This window comes from Mustela putorius, unplaced genomic scaffold (genome assembly GCF_011764305.1).
Source record: "Mustela putorius furo isolate JIRA1106 unplaced genomic scaffold, ASM1176430v1.1 tig00003962_pilon_pilon_pilon, whole genome shotgun sequence".
NCBI classification, from domain to species: Eukaryota; Metazoa; Chordata; class Mammalia; order Carnivora; family Mustelidae; genus Mustela; species Mustela putorius.
The window spans coordinates 11,805,783-11,832,335 of record NW_025422106.1 but is presented as its reverse complement, the minus strand read 5'-3'; the positions used below and the strand labels follow the sequence as shown (position 1 = coordinate 11,832,335).

The 26,553-nt window shown below is 38.4% G+C and overlaps 1 protein-coding gene across 2 annotated transcripts in view; it reads left to right on the top strand.

Moving 5' to 3' along the window:
- TRIM37 (tripartite motif containing 37) overlaps nt 1-26,553 on the top strand; it is a 132,500-nt gene that overhangs the window by 104,787 nt on the left and 1,160 nt on the right. Inside the window, exons 13-17 of one of the 2 annotated variants that reach the window (XM_045070206.1) lie at nt 11,998-12,126; nt 12,699-12,888; nt 14,690-14,808; nt 25,045-25,155; nt 26,446-26,524. In XM_045070206.1, coding sequence (XP_044926141.1) covers nt 11,998-12,126; nt 12,699-12,888; nt 14,690-14,808; nt 25,045-25,155; nt 26,446-26,524 — 628 coding nt within the window. Of the gene's footprint in view, nt 1-11,997; nt 12,127-12,698; nt 12,889-14,689; nt 14,809-25,044; nt 25,156-26,445; nt 26,529-26,553 lie in introns of those variants that run through there. The other variant, XM_045070207.1, reaches the window with a different exon arrangement.

The window sequence follows — 26,553 nt, the reverse complement described above, 5'->3', positions numbered from 1 at the left end:
CTCCCATTCTGTCAGTTGTCATTTGGTTTTGTTAACTGTTTCCTTTGCTGTGCAAAAGCTTTTGATCTTGATGAAGTCCCAGTAGTTCATTTTTGCTCTTGCTTCCCTTGGCTTTGCCGATGTTCCTAGGAAGAAGTTGCTGCGGCTGAAGTTGAAGAGGTTGTTGCCTGTATTCCTCAAGGATTTTGATGGATTCCTTTCTCATTGAGGTCCTTCATTTTGAGTCTATTTTCGTGTGTGGTGTAAGGAGACGGTCCAGTTTCATTTTTCTGCATGTGGCTGTCCAATTTTCCCAAAACCATTTTTTGAAGAGACTTTTTTCCATTGGGCATTCTTTCCTACTTTGTCAAAGATTAGTTGACCATAGAGTTGAGGGTCTATTTCTGGGCTCTCTATTCTGTTCCACTGATCTATGTGTCTGTTTTTTTGCCAGTATCGTACTATCTTGATGATTATAGCTTTGAAATAGAGCTTGACATCTGGAATTGTGATGCCGCCAACTTTGGCTTTCTTTTTCAACATTCCTCTGGCTATTGGAGGTCTTTTCTGGTTCCATATAAATTTTAGGATTATTTGTCCATTTCTTTGAAAAAAATGGATGGTACTTTGATAGGGATTGCATTAAACATGTAGATTACTTTAGGTAGCATAGACATTTTCATAATATTTGTTCTCCCAATCCATGAGCATGGAACATTTTTCCATTTCTTTGTGTCTTCCTCAGTTTCTTTCATGAGTACTTTATAGTTTTCTGAGTACAGATTCTTTGCCTCTTTGGTTAGGTTTATTCCTAGGTATCTTACGGTTTTGGGTGCAATTGTAAATGGGGTTGACTCCTTAATTTCTCTTTTTTCTGTCTTGTTGTTGATGTAAAGAAATGCAACTGAGGGGCGCCTGGGTGGCTCAGTGGGTTGAAGCTCTGCCTTCAGCTCAGGTCATGATCTGAGGGTCCTGGGATTGAGCCCCGCATTGGGCTCTCTGCTCAGCGGGGAGCCTGCTGCTCTTTCTCTCTCTCTGCCTGCCTCTCTGCCTACTTGTGATCTCTGTCTGTCAAATGAATAAATAAAATCTTTATTAAAAAAAAAAAGAAATGCAACTGATTTCTGTGCATTGATTTTATATCCTGACACTTTACTGAATTCCTGTACAAGTTCTAACAGATTTGGAGTGGAGTCTTTTGGGTTTTCCACATGTAGTATCATATCATCTGCAAAGAGTGATAGTTTGACTTATTCTTTGCTGATTTGGATGCCTTTAATTTCTTTTTGTTGTCTGATTGCTGAGGCTAGGACTTCTAGTACTATGTTGAATAGCAGTGGTAATAATGGACATCCTGCCGAGTTCCTGAGCTTAGTGGAAAAGCTCTCAGGTTTTCTCCATTGAGAATGATACTTGCAGTGTGTTTTTCATAGATGGCTTTGATAATACTGAGGTATGTGCCCTCTATCCCTACACTTTGAAGAGTTCTGATCAGGAAGGGATGCTACTTTGTCAAATGCTTTTTCAGCATCTATTGAGAGTATCATAGGGTTCTTTCTTTATTTTATTAATGTATTGTATCACATTGATTTGGGGGTGTTGAACCATCCTTGCAGCCCTGGGATAAATCCCACTTGGTCCTGGTGAATAATCCTTTTAATGTACTGTTGGATCCTATTGGCTAGTATTTTGGTGAGAATTTTCGCATCTGTGTTCATCAAGGATATTGGTCTGTAATTCTCTTTTTTGATGGGATCCTTGTCTGGTTTTGGGATCAAGGTAATGCTGCCTCATAAAATGAGTTTGGAAGTTTTCCTTCCATTTCTATTTTTTGGAACAGTTTCAGGAGAAAAGGAGTTAATTCTTCTTTAAATGTTTGGTAGAATTCCCCTGGGAAGCCATCTGGCCCTGGGCTCTTGTTTGTTGGGAGATTTTAGATGACTCCTTCAATCTCCTTACTGGTTATGGGTCTGTTCAGGTTTTCTATTTTGCCTCGTTCAGTTGTGGTAGTTTATATGTCTCTAGGAATGCATCCATTTCTTCCAGATTGTCAAATTTGCTGGCGTAGAGTTGCTCATAATATGTTCTTATAATTGTTTGTATTTCTTTGGTGTTGGTTGTGATCTCTCCTCTTTCATTCATGATTTTATTTATTTGGGTCCTTTCTCTTTTCTTTTTGATAAGTCTGGCCAAGGGTTGATCAGTCTTACTAATTCTTTCAAAGAACCAGCTCCTAGTTTCATGAATTTGTTCTGTTTTTTTCTGGTTTCTAATTCATTGATTTCTGCTGTGATCTTTATTATTTCTCTTCTACTGCTGAATTTAGGCCTTCTTTGTTCTTTCTTCAGCTCCTTTCCGTGTAGGGTTAGGTTTTGTTTTTGAGACCTTTCTTATTTCTTGAGAAAGGTTTGTATCACTGTGTATTTTCCTCTCAGGACTGCCTTTGCTGTGTCCCACAGATTTTGAACCACTGTGTTTTCATTATCATTTGTTTCCGTGAATTTTTCCAATTCTTCTTTAATTTCCTGGTTGACCCATTCATTCTTTAGAAGGATATTCTTTAGTCTCCATGTAATTGGGTTCTTTCCAAATTTCCTCTTGTGGTTGAGTTTTAGCTTCAGAGCATTGTGGTCTGAAAATATGCAGGGAATGATCCCAGTCTTTTGATACCAGTTGAGACCTGATTTATGACCCAGGATGTGATTTACTCTGGAAAATGTTCCATGTGCACTAGAGAAGAATGTGTATTCTGCTGCTTTAGGGTGGAATGTTCTGAATATATCTGTGATGTCCATCTGGTCCAGTGTGTCCTTTAAGGTCTTTATTTCCTTGTTGATCTTTTGCTTGGATGATCTGTCTGTTTCAGTGAGGGGAGTGTTCAAGTCCCCTACTGTTATCGTATTATTGTTGATGTGTTTCTTTGATTTTGTTATTAATTGGTTTATATAGTTGGTTGCTCCCATGTTAAGGGCATAGCTATTTAAAATTATTAGATCTTCTTGTTGGACAGACCCTTTGAGTATGATATACTGTCCTTCCTCATCTCTTATTATAGTCTTTGGCTTAAAATCTAATTAATCTGATATAAGAATTGCTACCCCAGCTTTCTTTTGATGTCCATTAGCATGGTAAATTGTTTTCCACCCCCGCACTTTAAATCTGGAGCTGTCTTTGGGTCTAAAATGAGTTTCTTATAGACAGCATATTGATGAGTTTTGTTTTGTTTTTGTTTTTAAGATTTTATTTATTTCTTTGACAGATAGAGATCACAAATAGGCAGTGAGGCAGGCAGAGAGAAGAGAGAGGAGGAAGCAGGCTCCCCACTGAGCAGAGAGCCCGATTCAGGGCTCAATCCCAGGACCCTGGGATCACGACCCAAGCTGAAGGCAGAGGCTTTAACCCACTGAGCCACCGAGTTGCCCCAATTTGTTGTTTTATCCATTCTGATACCCTATGTCCTTTGATTGGGGCATTTAGCCCATTTACATTCAGGGTAACTATTGAGAGATATGAATTTAGTGCTATCGTATTGTCTGTAAGGTGACTATAACTATATATTGTCTCTGTTCCTTTCTGATCTACTACTTTTAGACTCTTTCTTTGCTTAAAGGACCCCTTTCAATATTTCCTGTAGAGCTGGTTTGGTGTTTACAAATTCTTTTAGTTTTTGTTTGTCCTGGAAGCTTTTTATTTCTCCTTCTATTTTCAATGATAGCCTAGCCGGGTATAGTATTCATGGCTGCATGTTTTTCTCGTTTAGTGCTCTGACTATATCATGCCAGTTCTTTATGGCCTGCCAGGTCTTTGTGGATAAGTCTGCTGCCAATCTAATATTTTTACCATTGCACGTTACAGACTTCTTGTCCCGGACTGCTTTCAGCATTTTCTCTTTGTTGGTAAGACTTGTAAATTTTACTATTAGCTGACGTGGTGTGGACCTATTCTTATTGATTTTGAGGGGGGTTCTCTACGCCTCCTGGATTTTGGTGCTTTTTCCCTTTGCCATATTAGGAAAATTCTCTACAATAATTCTCTTCAATATACCTTCTGCTCCCCACTCTCTTTCTTCTTCTTCTGGAATCCCAATTATTCTAATATTGTTTCGTCTTATGTTATCACTCATCTCTCGAATTCTCCCCTTGTGGTCCAGTAGTTGTTTGTCTCTCTTTTGCTCAGCTTCTTTATTCTCTGTCATTTGGTCTTCTATATCACTAATTTCTCTCTTCTGCCTCATTTATCCTAGCAATAAGAGCCTCCATTTTTTAATTGCACCTCATTAATAGCTTTTTTGATTTCAGCTTGGTTAGATTTTGTCGCCCTCGGCCCACAAGAACAACAATCAGCCTGGTATGGTATTAATGCTTCATCTGTTTATTTCGTCAACTTCCTTAGCTTATATGTGGCAGGGTGACCAATAAGGGGCCAAGCAATGGGGAGAGCCAATGAGAGTTCTGTTACTATGCTGATTAGATTTGAAACAGCCAATGACTATGTCCTCCTTTAGGTGGGCTTCACCAGAACGTTCGTTGTTTACTTACAGCGTATTTTGCAGGCAGTGAGCCAAGCACCATCTTGTAATGGCGGAGACTTTCCTGGCTGGAGGCAGTCCCCGAAAAAATTTTAGTTCTTTCATTTCTCCAGAAGGGCTTTTATTTCTCTTATTTTCTCTTATTTCTTGCCTTTTTCGAGCCCAGCTAGCCCTTTGAGAATCATCATTCTGAACTCTAGATCTGACATATTACCAATGTCCATATTGATTATGTCTCTAGCCTTTGGTACTGACTCTTGTTCTTTTTTTGTGGTGAGTTTTCCCACTTTGTCATTTTATCCAAATAAGAATATATGAAGGAGCGAATAAAATACTAAAATTGTGGCAAAGACCCCAGGAAAATGTGTTTTAACCAAATCAGAAGAGACCCCAAATCGTGGGGGGAAGAAAAGGGGTAAAAAGAAGTTCAGAAAAAGAAAAAAAGAATTAAAAAGAAAAAAAATAAAAAATATAAAAAAGAAAATATATATATTAGACTGGTGAATAGAACAGGGTCACCCACTTAATTTTGGGAGTATTTTGGTCTCTTAGAAGAAACTACCTCCCAAAATTTTAAAGAAGGAGAAACATATAAGGGTAAACACGGGGACGCCTGGGTGGCTCAGTTGGTTAAGCAGCTGCCTTCGGCTCAGGTCATGATCCCAGTGTCCTGAGATCGAGTCCCACATCGGGCTCCTTGCTCCGCGGGGAGCCTGCTTCTCCCTCTGACTCTGCCTTCCACTCTGTCTGCCTGTGCTCGCTCTCGCTCTCTCGCTGACAAATAAATAAATAAAATCTTTAAAAAAAAAAAAAAAAGGGTAAACACGATGAAGGGATGGAATATGACTATAAAGGTGAAAAAATTTTTTTTAATTTCTAAAAAAGGAGTTGATAAGATAAGCTGGTTGGGAGAATAAAGAAAAAGAAAGTGGAGAGAATTTGCTGAGGCTGGAGACTAGAACAAATCCCTGTGCTAGATTTAGGGTATATTTTGATCTAGTATAAGTTGTATTCCATATTTTTTTCAAAGAAAGAACCCTATGTGTATACAAAAAATAAAGTTAGATACAATGAAGGATAAAATATAATAATGAAGGTTCAAAAAAGATTCTTTTAATGAAAGGTATTGTTAAGATAAACTAGTTAAACGTTAAAAGAGGAAAGAGTAAAAGTTTAAAAAAATTTTAGCATAAGAAAAAGTAAAATTTAAGGGACACCTGGGTGGCTCAGTTGGTTGAGCAGCTGCCTTCGGCTCAGGTCAGGATCCCAGGATCCTTGGATTGAGTCCCACATCGGGCTCCTTGCTCAGCAGGGAGCCTGCTTCTCCCTCTGCTTCTGCCTGTGCTCATTCTCTCTGACAAATAAATAAATAAAATCTTTAAAAGAAAAGAAAAAGTAAAATTTTAAAAAATTAATTAACTTTGCAAAACTAAAGAATCATGGGGAGAAAGCCATGAATTCCATGCTTTGCTTTTTCCTCCTCTGGAATTCCGCTGTTCTCCTTGGTAAGTGAACTTGGTCTTGGCTGGATTTCTTGCTGATCTTCTGGCGGAGGGGCCTGTTGTGATTCTCAAGTGTCTTTGCCCGAGGCGGAATTGCCCACCCTTACCAGGGGACAGGCTAAGTAATCAGCTTGGGTTCGCTTTTGGGAGCTTTTGTCCCCAGAATGCTTTCCGTAGAGTTCCAGAGGACGGGAATGAAAATGGCGGCCGCCCAGAGGAGCCGAGAGCTCGGGGCCCCCCACTCCTCAGTGTGCCCTCAGAGGAAAGCGCTCAATCACTCCAGTGTCCCTGGCCTCTGGCTGCACTCTGAGCTCACCCAGCCTTTCACCAAGGGTCTCTGTCTCTGGCACACAGCCCCATCTGGAGTCTCCAAACCCCACAGATCCCTGTGCTCTTCCAAGCAGGGGTCTTTCCAGATTTTGTAGGGTCCCTGCTCACAGAGCAGTGGCCTGTGCCATGGATCACAATTTAAGGTAACCCCGAGTTGAGAGTTCACTCCTCAGCCCTGTCTCTGTAGCCAGCTTCCCTGCTCTAATACCTGTGAGCTCTGTGACACTCAGACACCCCCGATCCTTCTGTGACCCCATGGGACCAGCTGTCCCCCTGTCGGCTTCACCCCAGCTTAGCCTCTGGAGTGATGCCCCTCAGTGGAGCTGACCTTTTTTTTTTTTTTTTTTTTTTTTAAAGATTTTGTTTATTTGACAGAGATCACAAGTAGGCAGAGGCAGGCAGAGAGAGAGAGGAGGAAGCAGGTTCCGGAGCTGACTTTTAAAAGTACTGATTTTGGGCTATGTTGCTCCGTCACTTGCCAGGAGGTGGCCCCTCCCCCTGCTTTGGAGTCACTTCTCTGGCAGTCCTATCTTTCAGAAAGTGGTCTGTTTTCTGTTTCTAGAATTGCTTCTCTTCTTCTCTTCTATCTCCTGTTGGATTTGTAGTATTTGGAATGGTTTGATGGGTATTTAGCTGATCTCCTGCTACCTGATGTCTTCTCAGTCTGTTACTTCTCTGCCATCTTAACTCCTCCCTCCTTGGAAAGTGGTATTTCTCCATTTATTCTGATCATCTCTCATATATACTTCAGAGTTTTAGTTTTCTTCATCTAAAATCTGTATATGTCTTATTATATTCATTTCTAGATAGGTTATAACTTAGGTTGCTATTATGAATGGGTTTCTTCCCCTGCCCCCCAATAATATTTTCTAATTATTTGTCACTTTTAGGAATACTATTGGTTTTTACATGTTTGTCTTGTATTCAGTCCACTTAATGAAATTTTTAAATTTTAAATTTTTCAGTCATTTATCTTGAATTTCTAAGTAGATGATCATATTATCAGCAAATAATTATAGTTTGTTTATTCCTTTTTTGCTTATTTACTTTTCATTTTTCATTGTCTAGGCTAGGATCTCAGAATAATGCTAACTAATAGCAGTAATAGAATTTTTGAAATGTTTTCAACTCTGTTTAGGAATTCCTTTAGTTTTCTCAAGTACAATACTTGCTATTTATTTTTTTATAGATTTATTTTTTTTAGAGAGCAAGAAAGAGAAAGTGTGAGCACAGGAGCAGGAGGGGTAGAAGGAGAGGGAGAAAGAATCTTAACCAGACTTTGTGCTGAGCGCAATGCCAGACACAGGGCTCGATCTCATGATCCTTACATCTCTACCTGAGCCAAAACCAAGTCAGACTCAAAAGCACCTGTGCCACCTTGGCACTCCTGCTATATGTTTTAATTGTTTTTACGAAGTTAAAAGATTCATCCTTCTATTGCTAATAATTACTGTGTACAATAAGTACCACTGTTACTCTGTATGGGATATCGTTCTAATTATTCTAAGTTACATATGCATTAACTCACTTAATCCCAGCAACTCTGAGGCAAATTATTTTTATCCCCAATTTACAGGTAGATAAATGGAGGCACAGGGTATTAGACAGCGTTCTCAGAGTTTTACAGTGGTAATTGGCAGAGTCAAGAACTTGAACCACAGAGCCTATGGCTTTCACCGCTGCACCAAAGTACCTTTTTTCTACTTACTAAGAGGTTTTTTGTTTATTTATCAAGAAGTTGGATGGAATTACGCTTTTGGCATCTCTCAAAATGATCATGTTATTTGTTCAATTATTTTAACTTTAAAGAATTACATTCCTTATCTAATGATAACCATTCTCAAAATAGTAGAATGAATCCTGTTTGGTTTTGATAATTTATAATTTTTTAAGCTTAACTGCCATATTCAGTTTGCTAATTTTTTTTTTAAAGTTTTTATTTATTTATTTGATAGAGATCACAAGTGGGCAGAGAGATAGGCAGAGAAGTGGGGAAGCAGGCTCTCTGCTGAGCAGAGAGCCCGATGCGGGGCTTGATCCCAGGACCCCAAGATCATGACCTGAGCTGAAGGCAGAGGTGTAACCCACTGAGCCACCCAGGCACCCCTGCTAATATTTTAGTTAGCATTCTTTACTATTATAGTCATAAGTAAAATTGAGTTGTATTTTTGTTACATTATCCTTAACCTATTTGAATTCCAATTTTATGCCAGCCTTATGGAATAAATTCAGAAGCTTTTGCCCTTTTCTATGCTACGAAATTTTTTTTTTAATTAGTTTTATTTTTTTTTTTCAGTGTTCCAAAATTCATTGTTTTTGCACCACACCCAAGTGGTCCATGCAATACGTGCCCTCCTTAATACCCACCACCAGGCTCACCCAACCCCACACTCTCCTCCCCTCCAAAACCCTCAGTTTGTTTCTCAACAGAGTCCACAGTCTCTCTTGGTTTGTCTCCCCCTCCGATTTCCCTCCACTCACTGTTCCTCTCCATCACCCAGTGTCTTTTTAACATCTTGTCTGCTGTTTAAAAGTTTAATGAGGGGCACCTGGGTGGCTCAGTGGGTTAAGCCGCTGCCTTCAGCTCAGGTCATGATCCCAGGGTCCTGGGATCAAGGCCCACTTCCGGCTCTCTGCTCTGACAGGAGCCTGCTTCCTTCTCTCTCTGCCTGCCTTTCTGCCTACTTATGATCTCTGTCTGTCCAATAAATAAAAAATAAGTATTTAAAAGTTTAATGAAACTCATTCATAAAACCATTTAGTAGTTCTTTCAGGGACAGAACTTTAACAACCTGTTTAATTTCAATGTGTTATTGGTCTCTGGGCACCTTGGGAGGCTCCGGTGGTTAAGAATCTGCCTTTGGCTCAATCAACTCCCACATAGGGCCCCCTGCTCAGTGGACCCCTGCTTCTCCCTCTCCCAGTGCTGCTCCTCTCCTTGTGCTCTCTCTGTCAAATAAATAAATGTGCACTCTCTGTCAAATAAATAAATAAAATCTTAAAGAAAAAAAAAGTGTTTATTGGTCTCCTATTTCTCCGTCTTAAACCAGTTTTCATAATTAATTTTCCTTGAAAATTACTCATTTTGGGATGCCTGGGTGGCTCAGTTGGTTGGACGACTGCCTTTGGCTCAGGTCATGATCCTGGAGTCCCGGGATCGAGTCCCACATCGGGCTCCCAGCTCCATGGGGAGTCTGCTTCTCTCTCTGACCTTCTCCTCGTTCATGCGCTCTCTCACTGTCTCTCTCTCAAGTAAATGAATAAAATCTTTAAAAAAAAAAAAAAGAAAGAAAGAAAAGAAAATTACTCATTTTATTAGATATTTAAATTTATTGGTATAAAGTCACTTATTCTGGTCTCTTAAATTTTAAAAAGCCCTCTGAATATTGGCTGTTAAACCTTTTCTTTTATTTTGCTTGTATGTGTCTTATTTTGTCGTTTGATTTGACTTGCTGGAAACTTGTCCATTTTATTTGTCTCTTCAAATACCTAGTTCTTAGATACATTTCATCTACTCTTTTCTACCTTTTTATTACATTAAATTCTGCCTTTGTTTCTATTTTAATAGTTTACTAACAGCGGATTATTGGTTAAGGATCATATTACAATTTATATATACATTGCAGTGGAAAAATTGGTCTTAACTTTTTCTCACATCTTTTTTTTCAAGTGTACAATTCAGTAGTTTTTAATATATTCACAAAATAATGTAATGATACCATTATACAGAATTAGCTAGAACACTGTCTACAACATCTTCATCACCCTCTCCCCAAAAACTTCATACTGTGAACACTTACTCTCCATTTTTCCCTTCCCTTAACCTCTGGTAACCTCTAGTCTGTTTTTTCAATATGTTTTTACTTCTTCTGGACTTTTTATATAACTAGAATCCTACAATATCAGGCCTCTATGTCTGGCTTCTTTCACTTAGCATAACATTTCCAAGGGTCACCCCATGTGATAGTATGTATTTCATTCCTTTTTATGGCCGAATCATAACTCCATTGTATATGTCTACCATGTAGTGTTTTCCCACTTTTTGGCTATTATGAATAATGCTGCGAATATTCATGTACATGTTTCTATGCGGACATACATTTTTATTTATCTTGGGAATATGTTTAGAAGTGGAATGCTGGGATATAGGGGAACTTTTTGAGGCACTGCCAGAACTGTTTCCAGTGCAGCTGTACCATTTTACATTCCCACCCAATTCTTAATTAGAACCCAGTTGAGGGTTCCAATTTCTCCAAATCCTTGCCAGCATTTGTTATTGTCCATCTTTTTTTTCCCCCCTTGCCTGTTGAGTTGTCTTGGCCTTACCAAAAATTAATTGACCATAAATGGTTTATTTCTGGACTCTCCGTTCTATTCCATTGATCAATATTTTTGTCTTTACACCAGTATACCACACAGTCTTGGTTTAGCATAGTTTTACAGCAAGTTTTTGAAATCAGAAGTTTGAGTCCTCCATTCAAGATGTTTTTGGGTCTTCTAGATCTTTTCATATGAATTTTAGAATCAACTTAACCAGTTTCTGCAGTTAAAATGAAAGACACTCAGGGCTCCTAGATGGCTCCAGTAAGCACCAACTCTTGATTTTGGCTCAGGTCATGATCATCAGGGTCATGGAATTGAACCTCACAGTGGGCTCCTCACTGAGAAGGAGTAGCTGAGTAGCTGGAGAGTGTCTCTTGCCTTCTCTCTGTGCTCCTCCTTCCCCCTTTCTCTCTCTTTAAAAAAATTAAAAATAAAAATTTTAAAAAGACAGTTGGAATTTTTATAGGGATTGTGTTGAATTTGTAGATCAGTTTTGGGAGTATTGCCATATTAACAATATTAAGTCTTCTGATCAATGAACACAGTATTTTTCCCCATTTTTTTTTTAAATTAAGCATGAATTGGAAAGATTCAAAAATTTCCATCCTTGTTGTCTTTAAGCAGTGTGTGATAGTTTTTAGTGTGAAAGTCTTAAATTTATTAAATTTTTTCTTAAGTATTCTATTTGATGCTATTTGTAAATGGAATTATTTACTTAATTGCATTCTTGAATTGTGCTTTGCTGGTCTATAAAGAGATAATCAGTTCTTGGTCTTGTGTCCTGTTGATCCTGTTTATTACCTTTAAATGCATATCTTCTGCTTTTTTATTTATTTATTTTTATTCTTTTTCCTAACTTCTTGAGTCTGTGCATATTAGGACACTTAGCTTCATTTTTTTCTAACTCATTATAAGGCCATATATTTTTTTCCTAATTATCATTTTAGCCAAAAACATCTTGTGTATTTTATTTGTGATTTATTTCTAATTCATTAATTTTCTTATTAATCCAGTAATTTATGATTTTCAAGTGTTTGGGTGTTATATTTTTGTTGTTAATACTTTGGCATTGAGATTGGAGTTCATATCTGGTAGGGTTTTTCTTTTGGAGTTTACTGATACTTTTCTGGTTTTGTTAAGACTGCTTCACAAGTAGTGAAGTAGGAATACTTACTGCGTAAAATCCCAAATAAACCATTTAGGACCAGATTGTCCTGGGTTTTTTGGACATAGTAGATAGAATACATTCCATAAGATTAGCCTTCCTCCGACTGCCTGTGTAGTGAGTTTTGTGCTATTTTATCTCATTTGGAAATATTTTTAAATGTCTTTCAGCCGCAAATAAGAAGAGTAATTCACCCAAGCCAGCTCGGTCCGGTATAGCAGGTAGTCTGTCACTTAGAAGAGCAATAGACTCTGGGGAAAATAGCCGTTCGAAGGGAGACTGTCAAACTCTATCCGAAGGTAAATTTGGAGAGCTTAAAATATAATTTCATGGGTAGGTGTTTGTTATATAAAACTGATCTCATGGTGTACATAGGTTTAGACCTTTAAAGGCACCAACGATGCTGAAACTTGTTTCATAAGATCCTTGATCTCACAAGAGAACAGACCCATCCCTAGAAAATGCAGCTGTTAGGGGTTCCTGGGTGGCTCAGTCCTTAAGTGTCTGTCTGCGGCTCACGTCATGATTCCAGAGTCCTGGGATGGAGCCCTGCATCAGGCTCCCTGCTTCGTGGGAAGCCTGCTTCTCCCTCTCGCACTCCCCCTGCTTGTGTTCCCTCTTCCGCTGTGTCTCTCTCTGTCAAATAAATAAATAAAATCTTTTTTAAAAAATAAAAAGAAAATCCAGCCATTAGACTGCGTATCTGGATTCCTTGATTTTTAAATATTTGGCATCAAAAAAACGGATAAATTTTTTAATTGGTTTGAGTTTTCCTGCAGTTTAAAAATGTTTATGTAGTGAGCTATTCTAAAGTGGAGACTAAAGAGCTTTTGTTTGGCTTCTTTCTGAGAATCCCTTTTCTTTTCTGTAGGCTCCCCAGGAAGCTCTCAGTCTGGGAGCAGGCACAGTTCTCCCCGAGCCTTAACACATGGCACCATCAGTGATATTTTGCCGAAATCTGAAGACCGGCAGTGTCAAGCTTTGGATTCGGATGCTGTTGTGGTTGCAGTTGTCAATGGTTTACCTGCTGTTGAGAAGAGGAGGAAAATGGTCACCTTGGGGTAAGTTCCTTCGTTTATGTAATGGAATAATAGCTCATAGCTTTTGTTTGACACTTTTTAAGTCTACATCGTAATGAATAAAATAAATTTCTACTTTAATTTTTTAGTGGACAAAATTTATTGTATTAGAATTCATAAAGTATCAGAGACCTTTTTTCCTTAGTGGAATGAAAAGAGATAGTATCAGACATTCAGTTATAGTAGAGATCATTTTCACTAAAGTGTGTAACCTTGTGTGAATTCTGCCTTGTGACTTTTTGATGTATGTGTCAGCTTTTGCTTTTTTTTTTTCCCCCCTGTTGCCACACTTTTCAAAGACCTTTGTCCTGGGCTGTTTTACACCATAGGTCTTATATGCATGTTTTGTACGTAACAAAGCACTTCTGGCAGTTTTATTTAAACATTGACTTTTGTACTTTTATCTCACCTATTTTCTCTTCTCTTATGAAAATGTCTTTGAAACTCAGAGTTGGAATTTCTCAAAAGGGTATATACTGTATGGCAGTTGTGACCTTTATCTCTCACCCAAGAAACCTAAACTCAAATCCCAGCCATGTCAATTAAACTTCCATCCATTAAAAAGATAGAGTGGTTATGGAATGTATTATCTGTGAATGTGCTAGATGAGCCATTACTATCCACCTGCTGACCTATTTGTGGATATTAAATATATTTCTAAGTTTAAACAATGGAATAGTTCTACCTTGGAGACTTTGGGGAAAAAAACGTTGAATTAAATTTAGAGAGAGATTAACATCCCTAAGTTTACCTCATTTAAACAGTTAAAAAGATCTGGAAAATTACCAAATGTAAAAGAACAGTTGGTATGATTTAGTTTTGTTTTAGCTCTAGTTTAAGTAGTGGAAAAGTGTTACAATTATTTGAATTATCTAGTTCTTCCCATTACCTACCCTGATTTTATACATATTCCTTTCAGGTTGAAGCTACAACTAGCTTTTATATTTTGTTTTGGAGATATTTATATCTGCCTTTAGTCATAGCAATCAAATGTATATGAACATAGACTTTTTTTCTAGACTGTAAAATCCTCTATAAATACCCGCAGCTCTTAGCTATTACCCTCATTTTACAGTTAATTGTATTGTTAGCCTGGCTTATGTGGTGTTTTCTATTGTGTCTTTTTTTCCTTGCCTGATTTAAAGTAGGTTATAAGCAAAAATTTTAAATACTAATAATAAGTGGTTCAAAAATGGAATATTAAGTGAAATCACCCTCATCTTTGTCTCGCATCTGCTTCGTTTTCCAGCTCCTTGTCCACAAATATTCCTGCTGTTTTTAAATTTTTTATATGTGCTGTGTCTTCTCAGTTTTTAATGCATATTTAAGCAACTGTGACTATGTAGCTTTTTTCATACAAAGTTTACACCATATTTTCTCAGTAATAGATCTGAAGTCTTTCCATGTCAATGAGAACACATTATTTAGGACTTCTATTTTTATCTTTTAATCAAAATTTTTATTGAGATAATTAGATGTTCACATATAATTCTAAGAAATAATAGAAATCCTATGTTCTTTACCAGGTTTCCCCTAACTATGATGTTTTGCAAAACTGATACAATATCACAACCAGGATACTGACATTGATACAATCTATCATTTTCTAATCTTTTACTGTGGGTCTATTCCTGAATTTAAAAAAAAAATACTTGGAAATCAGTATTAAACACCAGTGCCATATACCATACTTAGTTTCATGCTCAGTTTCAGGACAAAAAGAAAATATATATTGTATCACTGACTAGTTATAAAAAAATATCAGGTTGTTTTCTCCCTTGAGGGCTAATGCTAAAGGAGGTCGTCTGGAAGGAATGCAAATGACTGATTTGGAAAATAATTCTGAAACTGGGGAATTACAACCTGTACTACCTGAAGGAGCTTCAGCTGCGCCTGAGGAAGGTATGGAATGTTAAAATTGGTGGGAGGTGGGAATAATGATTTTTTTGTGTGTGTTGGTGTTGGGGAGTAGTTAAAAAAGTTATTGAAACATCCAACATGCTTACCATCCAACATGCTTGATCTGAATACAGCATTTATTGTACCACTGAATTTGATTTACTAGGACATTGAGCACAGAGGAAGGCAAAGTGGGTGACTGACTACATAAAAGGACATGTCTTAATTAGAAGGGAGGTTTACAAGTTGGTGGGAGGAATCTGCAGATAGTTCATCTGCTCATTCAGTAAATGTGTTAAGCCACCTACGTGACAGGCATTCAGTTAGATATGCAAAGATGAGATTAGATATGTTCATGGGCTTAGGGAAAATGCATAAAGCAACTAATTATAATATTAAGTGTTAAGTACTTTGTCTTTTTAAGTCAGTCTTTTTTTTTTTTTTTTTAAAGATTTTATTTATTTATTTGACAGAGCATGAGCAGGAGAGATCGGTGGGGAGCGGGGGTGGGATGGGGACAGGCAGAGGGAGAGGGCAAGCAGACTCCTGAGCCAGGAGCCTGAGATCATGACCTGAGCTAAGTTAGACACTTAAATGATTGAGCCATGCAGGCTCCCTAAAGGCAGTCTTGATTAATATTTGTAAAATTTGGGGTGCCTGGGTGGCTCAGTGGGTTAAGCCTCTGCCTTCGACTGAGGTAATGATCTCAGAGTCCTGGGATCGAGTCCCACATTGGGCTTTCTGCTCAGCAGGGAGCCTGCTTCCTCCTCTCTCTCTCTGCCTGCCTCTCTGCCTACTTGTGATTTCTGTCAAATAAATAAATAAAATCTTTTTTTAAAAAGTGTGTAAGATATAGAACTCTTCCAAACTCTAACCATTTAAAAAAAATCCTTTATGGTAACAGACTTCAACTCTGGCCCTTCATTCTCAGTTACATTTTCAGTATTCTGTGTGTTCTTGCAGGTTTATCATTCTTTATCTAAAAGCATAGGAGACATTTTGTAATATTGAGTAGCAGAGGTGTTTGGGGTTTTTTTTTTGTTTTTGTTTTTTAAGATGTTGTTATTTACTTGAGAGAGAGCATGGGTGAGTTGGGAAGGGGAGAAGAGCAGAGGGAGAAAGACAAGCTGACTCTGCACTGAGTGCAGAGCCTGACACAGGGCTTGATAGCAGGACCCTGAGGTGGTGGTATGAGCTGAAATCAAGAGTCAGATGCTTAACTGACTGAGCCACTCAGGTGCCCCAGAACGTATTTTGAAATAAAACTATGTGTTTAAAAAAAAAAAAAAAAAAGACTGTGTTTTGCCATTTTGGGGTCCTTTATATGTTAGCTGAAAAGGATGTCAACTTTATAATAATATTCGGCATTGAAATTTTTTTTCCCATTTCTCTGAAACACTGCCACCTTTCACTTCTGTACTCATTTGAATTTTAATGATTGCTGAACTGTAGCTCAAAGCAAATATTCAGGTGCCACCATTTACCTCTGGTTGCCCTGTGAGAGGGTGTGTGGGTGGTGGCATTTTTAGGGTTTTCAGTTAAAGAATACTAAAAACTCTCCTCTAGGTTGATGCTCCTGTGGCAGCCAGCATTACTTCAGTAGAAGAGATTAAATTAAAAGGATTTTTAAAGTGAAGTGATGATTGTTAAAACATTAAGATACAAATATTTTATTTAAAGTCTTTAAGAAAGGGCGCCTGGGTGGCTCAGTGGGGTAAAGCCTCTGCCTTCAGCTCAGGTCATGATCTCAGGGTCCTGGGATTGAGCCCCACATCAGGCTCTCTGCTCAGCAGGAGCCTGCTTCCTCCTCTCTCTCTCTCTCTACCTGCCTCTCTGCCTACTTGTGATCTCTGTCTGTCAAATAAATAAATGAAACCTTGAAAAAAAAAAATAAAGTCTTCAAGAAAGGACCTGTGGGGATTAACTAGTTTCAATATATTTATATATATTGATTACAAATTGTAGTGGCTTAAATTTTTGTAGCATATGCTGGAATTACAGCCCCCTTTTATTCATGCAGCATATACGAAATGCTTCTAATTTGCCTCTAATTTGTTCTAATTTGCTTCTGATTTGTTCATTGCATTTGACGCTGGTGAAAAAGTAATTCCTAAACTTGCTGTTTAGTTCAGTATTTCTTTAACTTGACACCATTGACATTTGGGGCCAGGTGATTCTTTGTTCTAGAGCGCTGCCCTGTGCATTATAGGATATTTAGCAGCATCCTTGGCTTTTAACTAGTAGGTGCTAACAGTACCTCCTCTGAATCACAGTAATCAAAAATGTTACCTAGGAAGCAAAATCATCGCCATCTCAAGCAGTTGAGAACCACTAGATGAATTGAATGACTCAACCAGGGATGGCCACTCTCTTAAGAATCAGGTGTCAGTAGATCACAGTTTCAAAGTGTAGTTCTCAGATATGTCGGTGGGTATATGTGTTGGGGTGGTGGGAGGCGTGTAGGGAGAACAATTGAAAACCATCAGTCAGGTTGTCAGACTGTTTAATAGCCAACAGAAAATGATGGGTGCTATGATAGAGTGTATAGGTACTCAAAGAACAGGTATGGAATAATAAAACTAATAGGTAATATTTACTAAATCCTCGTTATAGAGACTGCTGAAGACTTTCCCAGATTTATCTTGTTTTCTCAACATAGCTCTACATGGTAGTTACTTCATTATCCTGATTATCTCACCTATAATATGAATAGGCTGAAGCCTAGAGTTGTAACTTAACCTTACCCAAAATCAGAGTTAGTAGATGGAAAAGCTGGAATTTGAGCACAGAGCCAGTACTCTTAACATCATCTTTGCTAACCTGGTTCACCCTTAGAAAGATATTTTAAGGGCCACCTGGGTGGTTCAGTCATTAAGCATCTACCTTTGGCTCAAGTCTTGGTCCTCAAGACTTGATCAATCGCTGTGTCAGGAACCCTGCTTAGCCAGAAGCCTGCTTCTCCCTCTCCCATTCCCCTGTTTGTGTTCCCTATCTCACTGTCTCTCTCTGTCAAATAAATAAATAAAATCTTTAAAAAAAAAAAAAAAAGAATGAAAGATCATCCTAAGGGATGAGTCCAAATTAGCCAGGTGAAAATTAGTGAAAGTTGAGGCCGGAGTGGAAACAGAGGATGGATCATGAAGAGTTATGTTGGGTATCCAGCTAAAATTTGGACTTTGTCCTTTAGGATCTAAGCAAAAAGTGAGATAATAAAATTGTGTTTTTAAATTCCTATTTTAGCTGTGTTGTAGGGAATGGATTTGGAGTGTGGAGAGGGGATGTGGAACTCTAGGGACAGGGAAACTGGCAAGAAGCATGTTAAATCACTGTTGGACTTAATTTCAGCCTTCAACTCATAAATGCACAATATCGCAGCACCCAGAATGCTGAAAGTTTTTTTTTCTTTTTAAAGATTTTATTTATTTGACAAATCACAAGTACACAGAGAGGCAAGTGAGGGGGAAGCAGGCTCCCCGCTGAGCAGAGAGCCCAATGCGTGGCTCGATCCCAGGACCCTGGGATCATGGCCTGAGCCGAAGGCAGAGGCTTTAACCCACTGAGCCACCCAGACGCCCCACCCTGAAAGTTTCTGCCATCAGTTTCATTTCTTACTTAGAGCTAATCTTTGACAGCTTATCATAAACTAGAGAAAGCCATTTGCTTGGCAACATTTAGGATCTACCATGTACTTGAAATGCTGAGATTTAGTTAAGTGGTTCGTGTGACCCAGTAAGAAATTTTCTTTTATATAAGGAGCAGTATGATATAAAGAAGCTAGAGCTGAGTGAGAAAACTTGCTCTAAACACGCAGATCGAGTGCCATGGAAGTACAACGTTTCTGTGGTTCACTGGTGTCTAAACAGCTTGTTTACCATTAGAGTCCCAGGGTAGGCACTGAGAAGCCTAACTGAGAAGTTACTGAGAGGGCTGGAAGAAGGGAATATAGTGGATGACAGTAGGAGCTCTGAGCCTTTTAGAATCTACTTTGTGAAGGAGAATGGGGCCTCACTCACAGATGTAGTAGTAGTATTCTATCAACGGGAAACAATTCTCAAGAAACCTTTATTTTTCACACCAGTAAGCCTTGGTAGAAAGGTGAGTGGGTTTGTCTTGTATCCATGGTTGGGAAACACAAGACTCTATTTGAGCAGAATTCCTAAGAGAAAATTTTCTGTGTCAGATGCCTATAGGTAAGTCTGTCTGTGGTGTCTTTGTCACATCTGTCTGAAGAAACTTTAAAGTTTCTTTGTTGTGTTGGTTACAGGGAATTTGGGACTACTAAGGTGGTTCTCTTAAATGTTTGTGCACGTCGATGAAATACGACTTCTTAGACATGTCAGGCATCAGCAGGGTTTTTCCTAAGTGGGACCATCTGGGACAACCTGGGTTAATCTTGTGTTTAATGGCTTGATACTGAAAAGCTTGACACCACCCCCATCCCTGCTGCTGCTGCCAGTTGATACCCTCCCTGCAGAACCCCTAAAGTGTCTTCCTGTTCAGTCTAAGACTGGAGAGTGCGCTCTGATAGAGTTCCTATTTAAGTAGCACAGATCTCCTTTTGATTAAGTCAAGAATGTCAGTACACGCATCCCAGGGAAAAGCCATGGTATGCCTGTTAAAATTTTAATGGCACCCTATCTAAAAGAGGAATACAAAGTCTGATGCTACCCCCAAACTGATCCCTTTTGGAATACTGGTTAAGAGATTTTAATAGAGGGGGCGCCTGGGGCACCTGGGTGGTGCAGTCAGTTATGCATCTAACTCTTGGTTTTGGCTCAGGTCATGATCTCAGGGCATGAGATGGAGCCCTGCATCAGCCTCTATGCTGGGTGTGGAGCCTCTTAAGATTCTCTTTCCCTCTACCCCCTACCCCCAAAAGGAGAGAAATTTTAATGTAAGTTACAAAAACTCAAGTCAGCCGGCTTAAATAAAAGGTATATACTCTCTTGTATTAAGATGAAGTCTCACCTAACTGGTAGGGCAGTTTCAGGGTTGGAAAACCGTTTAATTTCCTCAAGAACTCATTCCCCCCCCCCCCCCCATCTTTCACACTGCCGTTCTCAGTGAATTGGCTTAGCCTCCCTCAGGATGACAAGATGGTTGCTGCCATTTCAAACTTCATATAGAGCCAGTAAAATTCTGGGAATACCGGAGGATTAGTTCATTCCATATATCTCTATCAACAAGGAAAATCCTTGTCAGAGCACCTTAACTTCCTAACATCCTCTTATAGCTCAGTCACCGGCAAAAAAAGGGAAACATGGCAAAGTCTCAACATTTGGTTTCCCTCCTTGACCCATACCAAATGGCCGCATGGAAGAGGGGAGATAGTTGGACGGTAGTGAAGTTCCATACTGAAAAGGAGCGAGGCGGGTGAGTAGTAGCGTCTGCTGCATCAGGTGGTTGGTGTTTCCCCAGCGTCTGAAATGTGAGCACCTGCGAATAAGGGAGTTAGAATAGTGCTGTACTAACAGTCCAGCTTATAGGGGATGCTCAAAAAATGTGGTAGATGACTGATACAGAAATACTCTACTTTAGCTTTTACTGTAAGTTGCAGATTTTGTTTTCCACATTAACATCTCTGTGGCATCTTACATTTAATGATATCTTGTGATTACTATGAGTGACAGCCAGTTGTGTGAAAACCTACTGACAAATTCTGGTGAGGTTAAGAAAAGTGCAATATTTAGACTCCTTAGAGTTGGTAAAATAACTAGTTTGCTTTAGGTACTAGTGGGGAGACATTGCAATATACGGGGCAAGGCACAGCAAATAGCTTGTCACATCAGCTTGTTTGATTTCAGGTGTTTGACTTTATATGTATTTACTTCCTCCCACTTACTGAAGGCAAGGGGCTGTGCAGGACCCGTTGACTCAGTAGGCCAGCTACTAAGCTAGATGTGAGGAGACCAAGTTTTCTTTGTCATTACATTCACAAAGTTAGGGAACCTCCCTAATATGTGTTCGTGGGCCTGTCTGCTACTGTATAAATAAATTTATGCTTACTTCATAGGAATCCCATGAGTGACATTCCAAGAAATAGGAAGTTTGGGAAGCAAAATAATTCCTAAATTGGCATTTCAACATGTAATTGTATGTAGTGCTATAAACCTTATTAAGAGTTCTAAATGTTACATTATTCTGTAATGTACATTATTCTGTTACATTATTCTGTAATTCTGTGAATTGTTCACAGAATTTTCTAGTGTTTGAATATTCAATGTAGGCTACAGTTCTTTTAAGTACTATAAATTTTTTAAAGATCTGTAATGAGTAAAGAGTTTGAAAATGAATTTAAAGAATAACTTAAGATTTGAGGAATTTCTGAGAATCCAGGGAATTCCATTTCTTTGTGAATCTTTCTGAAATTCAGAAACACTGGTGCCTGTGCCTAGAAATGTCCATTTTCAAGTGGCTTTTAGGATTTTCAGTAACAGTTTCATGAACGGCCACAAGGTGGAGGTGGTGCTTCGTGGAAGTAGCTGGTTTTGTCTCTAAGTATCACACTTGGCTTTTTACAGCAAGAAAGTGGTGGGTTTTTTGTTTGTTTTTTGTTTTATTTTCTTTGTCGAACAAGGAGATTTCAGAAATATCTATATCCATCCTATGTCTTCTAAATATTTAAGGGAAAAGTAGTACTACACAAACTCCTCTTGAAAAGCCCTCTGGGGCCACTGTTCTCTTTGTTACAAATTCTTTTAACTACAAGCTCTATTTCTTTAATAGTTAAAAATACCTATTCACAATGTCTTTTTTTTTTTTTTTAACCTGAGTGACCTTTGGTAGTTGTATCCCTCAAAGAACTTGTTCATCTCATCTATATTCTTGATTTCATGAACATTAAGTTATTTATAGTTTCCTTATTATTTTTATGTCTGTAGAATCTGTTGTGATGTCACCTCTTTCATTCCTGATATTAGTAGTTTTTTTCCCTTTTTCCTTAACCTGCCTAGAAACTTTTCAAGTTTGTTGATCTTTTTAAAGAACTACCTTGTGTCATTGATTTCTTTTTATGTTGTTTTCCTGTTAACTTTATTTATTTCCTTTTATTTGCTTTGACTTTATTTGCTCTTTTTTCTAGTTTCTTAATGTAGATGCTTTGATCAGTGAGAGCTTTTGCTTTTCTGATGTAAGTATTTAATAAATTCCCTTTTAAGCACTGCTATAGCCATATCCTCCAAATTTTGATATGTTGTATTTTTATTTTCATTCATTTCAGAATGTGTTTCATTAATTCTGGAAAATTCTCAGCCATTTTCTCTTAATGTATTGTCTCTCCTTTGTTATTTTTCCTGTCTCTGTGGCAGTCTATTTGACACAATTGGAACTATTACCATTTAGTCCCTTAAATTTTTACCACTTTTTTATGATTTTCATCTCCTGTTTTTTAAACATTCTGTTTAATTTCCTCAGTTCTCTCTTTAAATTTGCTGACCTCTTTTTTGATCTTATTTAAATCCATCTATTAATATTTAAACTGCAATGACTTTATCTTTCATTTTTAGAAAGTATGGGTAGTAATTTTTATTTTTTGTGTGTGTGTGTGTGTAGTAATTTTTAAAAAATGCATCCTTCCCTTTTCTACATTTAACAGGTCATTATTTCAATTTATGAATATCCTTCTATTTGTATATCTGCTTGACCCTTATTTCTGGTGTTTGTTTTGTAAATTTTGATTGGAACAGAGATTCTTTTTCTGTCCCACCTACCACACCCCTAAAAAAAATCGTTTTTCCTCCCCAGCTGTGATAATTATTAGTAAGGATTGTGGGGGCGCCTGGGTGGCTCAGTGGGTTAAAGCCTCTGCCTTCGGCTCGGGTCATGATCCCGGCGTCCTGGGATCGAGCCCCGCGTCGGGCTCTCTGCTCGGCAGCGAGCCTGCTTCCTCCTCTCTCTGCCTGCCTCTCTGCCTGGTTGTGATTTCTCTATCTGTCAAATAAATAAATAAATAAAATCTTTAAAAAAAAAATAAATAAGGATTGCGAAGCTTCCCTCCAGAGGTGGTGTTTTTTGTTTGCTTGTTTGCTTGTTTGTTTTTTAGTGCTTCAAGAGTGTTCACTGATGTTTGCTGATTGTCTTTGCCTGGGTCTTCATGTGCTGAAGTAATTTGGGATAGTATCCTGAGTATTTTTAATATGATATTATGAGATTCTGGGTTAAATCTCTCAGTTTGGTAGCACTTCAAGTTCTAGTGTACATCAATATGCCTCTGCCTATTTACCTTTCAGAGTCCTTAAATAACTGCTTTATGGGACTCCTGGGTGGCTCAGTTGTTTGAGCGTTCGACTCTTCGTTTCTTCTCAGGTCATGATCTCTAGGTCATGAGATCAGTCAAGCCCGTGTGGGGCTCTGCACTGGGCAGGGAGCCTGCTTGAGGGTCTTCTCCCTCTGCCCATCTTCCTCCTCCACCTAATTTGGCTGTGCATGCACATGCTCTCTCTCTCTCTCTCTCTCTCTCAAACAAATCTTTTAAAAAGATGTTTAAAAAAATAGCTATTTCATGCTTTCTATACAGGTTTTATAGCTTTGTTCCATGGGAAAGATGGGAAGGAATGTGTTTATTAAATCTTACCTAGAACCTTCCCTCTAGAGATTTTACATTTGCTTTATTTAAATAACAGTAGCTCCTGACCAGTTGTTCTGTTCATTTCCTGAGACTTGAATCTTTAAATCCCAAACCTAAATTAATCACACAGGCCTTAGTTTGAATTCTGAGATGAGCTGAGTCCACCAGAAACAGACAAGAGACTGTATTTATTCAGAAGGCACTTTTTCTATTGTTTTTTTTTGTTTGTTTGTTTGTTTGTTTGTTTTCACCAAAAATGTCAGCTTTATGCAGGTAGTGAAGTTTCAGTCATTCAACTCCCTTTCTCTGGTGAGTTCAAGGGAATGTTAAAGATGGTCACATATTCTTCGGAGCTGTGGTAGCATCTGACCCATTAGTTTTCCTTATCTTTATTTGTTTTGGCACCTGTGTATTTACCTTCTTTCCTTTAGATGTGGCTGTTCATTAAGTTACTTTTTTAGGTTCATATTTTCTCTATCATTTACAAGGGTTTATAGCAGAAAGATTTTCAGATTTTCTTGATCACTGTCTTGTTGAAACAGAAGTACTTTCTATAGATTTTTTTTCTTTTAAAAATCAAGTGATATACATAAGAAAAAAGTTAGAGGCCCAAATGGGATAATACCTCATTTATTGCTTGAATTACTGGTATTTTTTATACACACATATACACGTAAATATAAATGTGACTATATGTTTTAGGCTAGAAACAACAACATTTATATTGAATCAGGATTCAGAGTCTCTATAAAAAACTATTCTTGGTATATGGCCTAGCAATTGCACTATTGGGTATTTACCCTAAAGATACAAATGTAGTGATCCAAAGGGGCACATGCACCCGAATGTTTATAGCAGCAATGTCCACAATAGCCAAACTATGGAAAGAACCTAGATGTCCATCAACAGATGAATGGATCACGAAGATGTGGTATATATACACAATGGAATACTATGCAGCCATCAAAAGAAATGAAATCTTGCCATTTGCGACAACATGGATGGAACTAGAGCGTATCATGCTTAGCGAAATAAGTCAAGCAGAGAAAGACAACTATCATATGATCTCCCTGATATGAGGAAGTGGTGATGCAACATGGGGGCTTAAGTGGGTAGGAGAAGAATCAATGAAACAAGATGGGATTGGGAGGGAGACAAACCATGAGTGACTCTTAATCTCACAAAACAAACTGAGGGTTGCTGTGGGGAGGGGGTTTGGGAGAAGGGGGTGGGGTTGTGGACATTGGGGAGGGTGTGTGCTTTGGTGAGTGCTGTGAAGTGTGTAAACCTGGTGATTTGTGGACCTGTACCCCTGGGGATAAAAATACATGTTTATAAAAAATAAAAAATTAATTAAAAAAAATAAGGCAAAAAAAAAAACTATTCTTGGTATAATGAAGTTAATACTGGTCTCAGTTACTACTTGCAGACACTGTAGAAAGGGCAGTTTTAATCTTTGAGAACAGAAATAAAACCACTGCTCTAAATAACTAAAGAGAACTGAGGTCTGCGCGGTTACTTCTTTATTTATTATTTGTTTGGGGTCTTACATTGGCTTGGGATCCAGTGGAAAATTACTAGGAATCTCGGGTTAGTAGATGAGGAGACTTCCTTTTCCTTTCATTTACAGTGGTTTCTTGTCAGAAACACGTTCTCCCCTTCTTTCCTGCCAGGGATGAGTAGTGACAGCGATATTGAATGTGACACTGAGAACGAGGAGCAGGAAGAGCACGCCAGCGTGGGAGGGTTCGACGACTCTTACATGGCGCAGCCCCCAGATGAAGGTGCAGCACCTGGTCTCCTTTTACAGAGATTAATAAAAGGTCTCTTTTGCCGCTGTCGCTGCTGCTGCTGCTGCTTTGCTGTTTCTGCTTTTTTTTTCTTTAACTACTGTCAAGTGTGAGAAAACATTCTGTGGGGTAAACTATATGGTGAACCCTGAGAACAATTTGCTCGGTGCTCTCTGGCTGGTCAGACACCGGCCGGCTGCTGCTTGGCAGAGCAGGGCTCGGCAGCCTGCGTTAGTACAGCCTGGGACCTGAGCGTAGCTTTTAGGGTGCATAGAGTTGTTTAAAACAAAAACGAAACTGAGAAGACTTTCAACAGAGGCAGTTGCCTAAATATTTACTATATGCCCTGGTATAGAAATATTTGTCAACCCCTGGGGAGGGTTCAGATGTTATTAGGTGTTATTAGCCTAGCTGATGAGGAAACTTTTCAAAAGATTTCTCCTGATTTCTTAGAAATGCATTTAGTTGGTGGAAACATCATTTTTTTTAAATGTCCTGTTCCTCCCAAAATAGTTTTAGGAATAAAACTTACTGAGAGAAAGTCATTGTTAGTATTTTTGCTATGTTTTGTTTTAGGAGTACGATCTAATGATTTGCTATTACATATACAGTGTGAAATGATGGGCACAGTAAGTGTAGCTGACATCCGTCACCATCGTCAGTATTGTATCCAGACCTTCATGATCACTCTGAGCATTCCTCGGCAAGATTTGCTGGAATGACAACATTGTCAGGCTCGTGCTAGTTGTCAGCTTTACAATTTTACAGATTTCCCTGGTATTCTAGTGTTTTTCAAAACAGAGCTAAGCATTGGATGATTTTTAAGTATTACGCTTTTAGTAATTTTCTGTTTCTGAAAGAAGCAGACAAATTTGGGGCAAGTATTTTGAGTGCTGATGGGCTTGTAGTGGTACTTGCATGTACGATTTAATTTGCTTTAAAATACATTTTATGTTTACAGAATTAGTCTTCAGAGTATATACATCTCCTCATTTCCTCTTCCCTTCTTCAGCTGCTCCCACAGTGTCCCTAGGAGGACAAAGTTAGGCAGTGCCTTTCCTATTCTAATTATGGGTATTACACGTTTTACTTTTTCTTGTTTATTTTCCCTTTGTACTTGCTTATACCTGCCTCAGATCACAAGTGCTTTGAAGACAGAGGTTTATCTGCTACCCAGTACATCTTTACCGCTTAAATAATATGCTTGGTAAGATCATTTAAGGACATGGAAAAGAAACTACTGGTGTTTAAAAACTGTTATCTGCTTTTAAATTTTTATCTTAGATACGCATTCCAGTTTTCCTGATGGTGACCAAATAGGCCCTGAAGACCTCAGCTTTAATACTGACGGAAGCGGCGGAAGGTAATTTTCAAATCAAGAGAACTGACTTG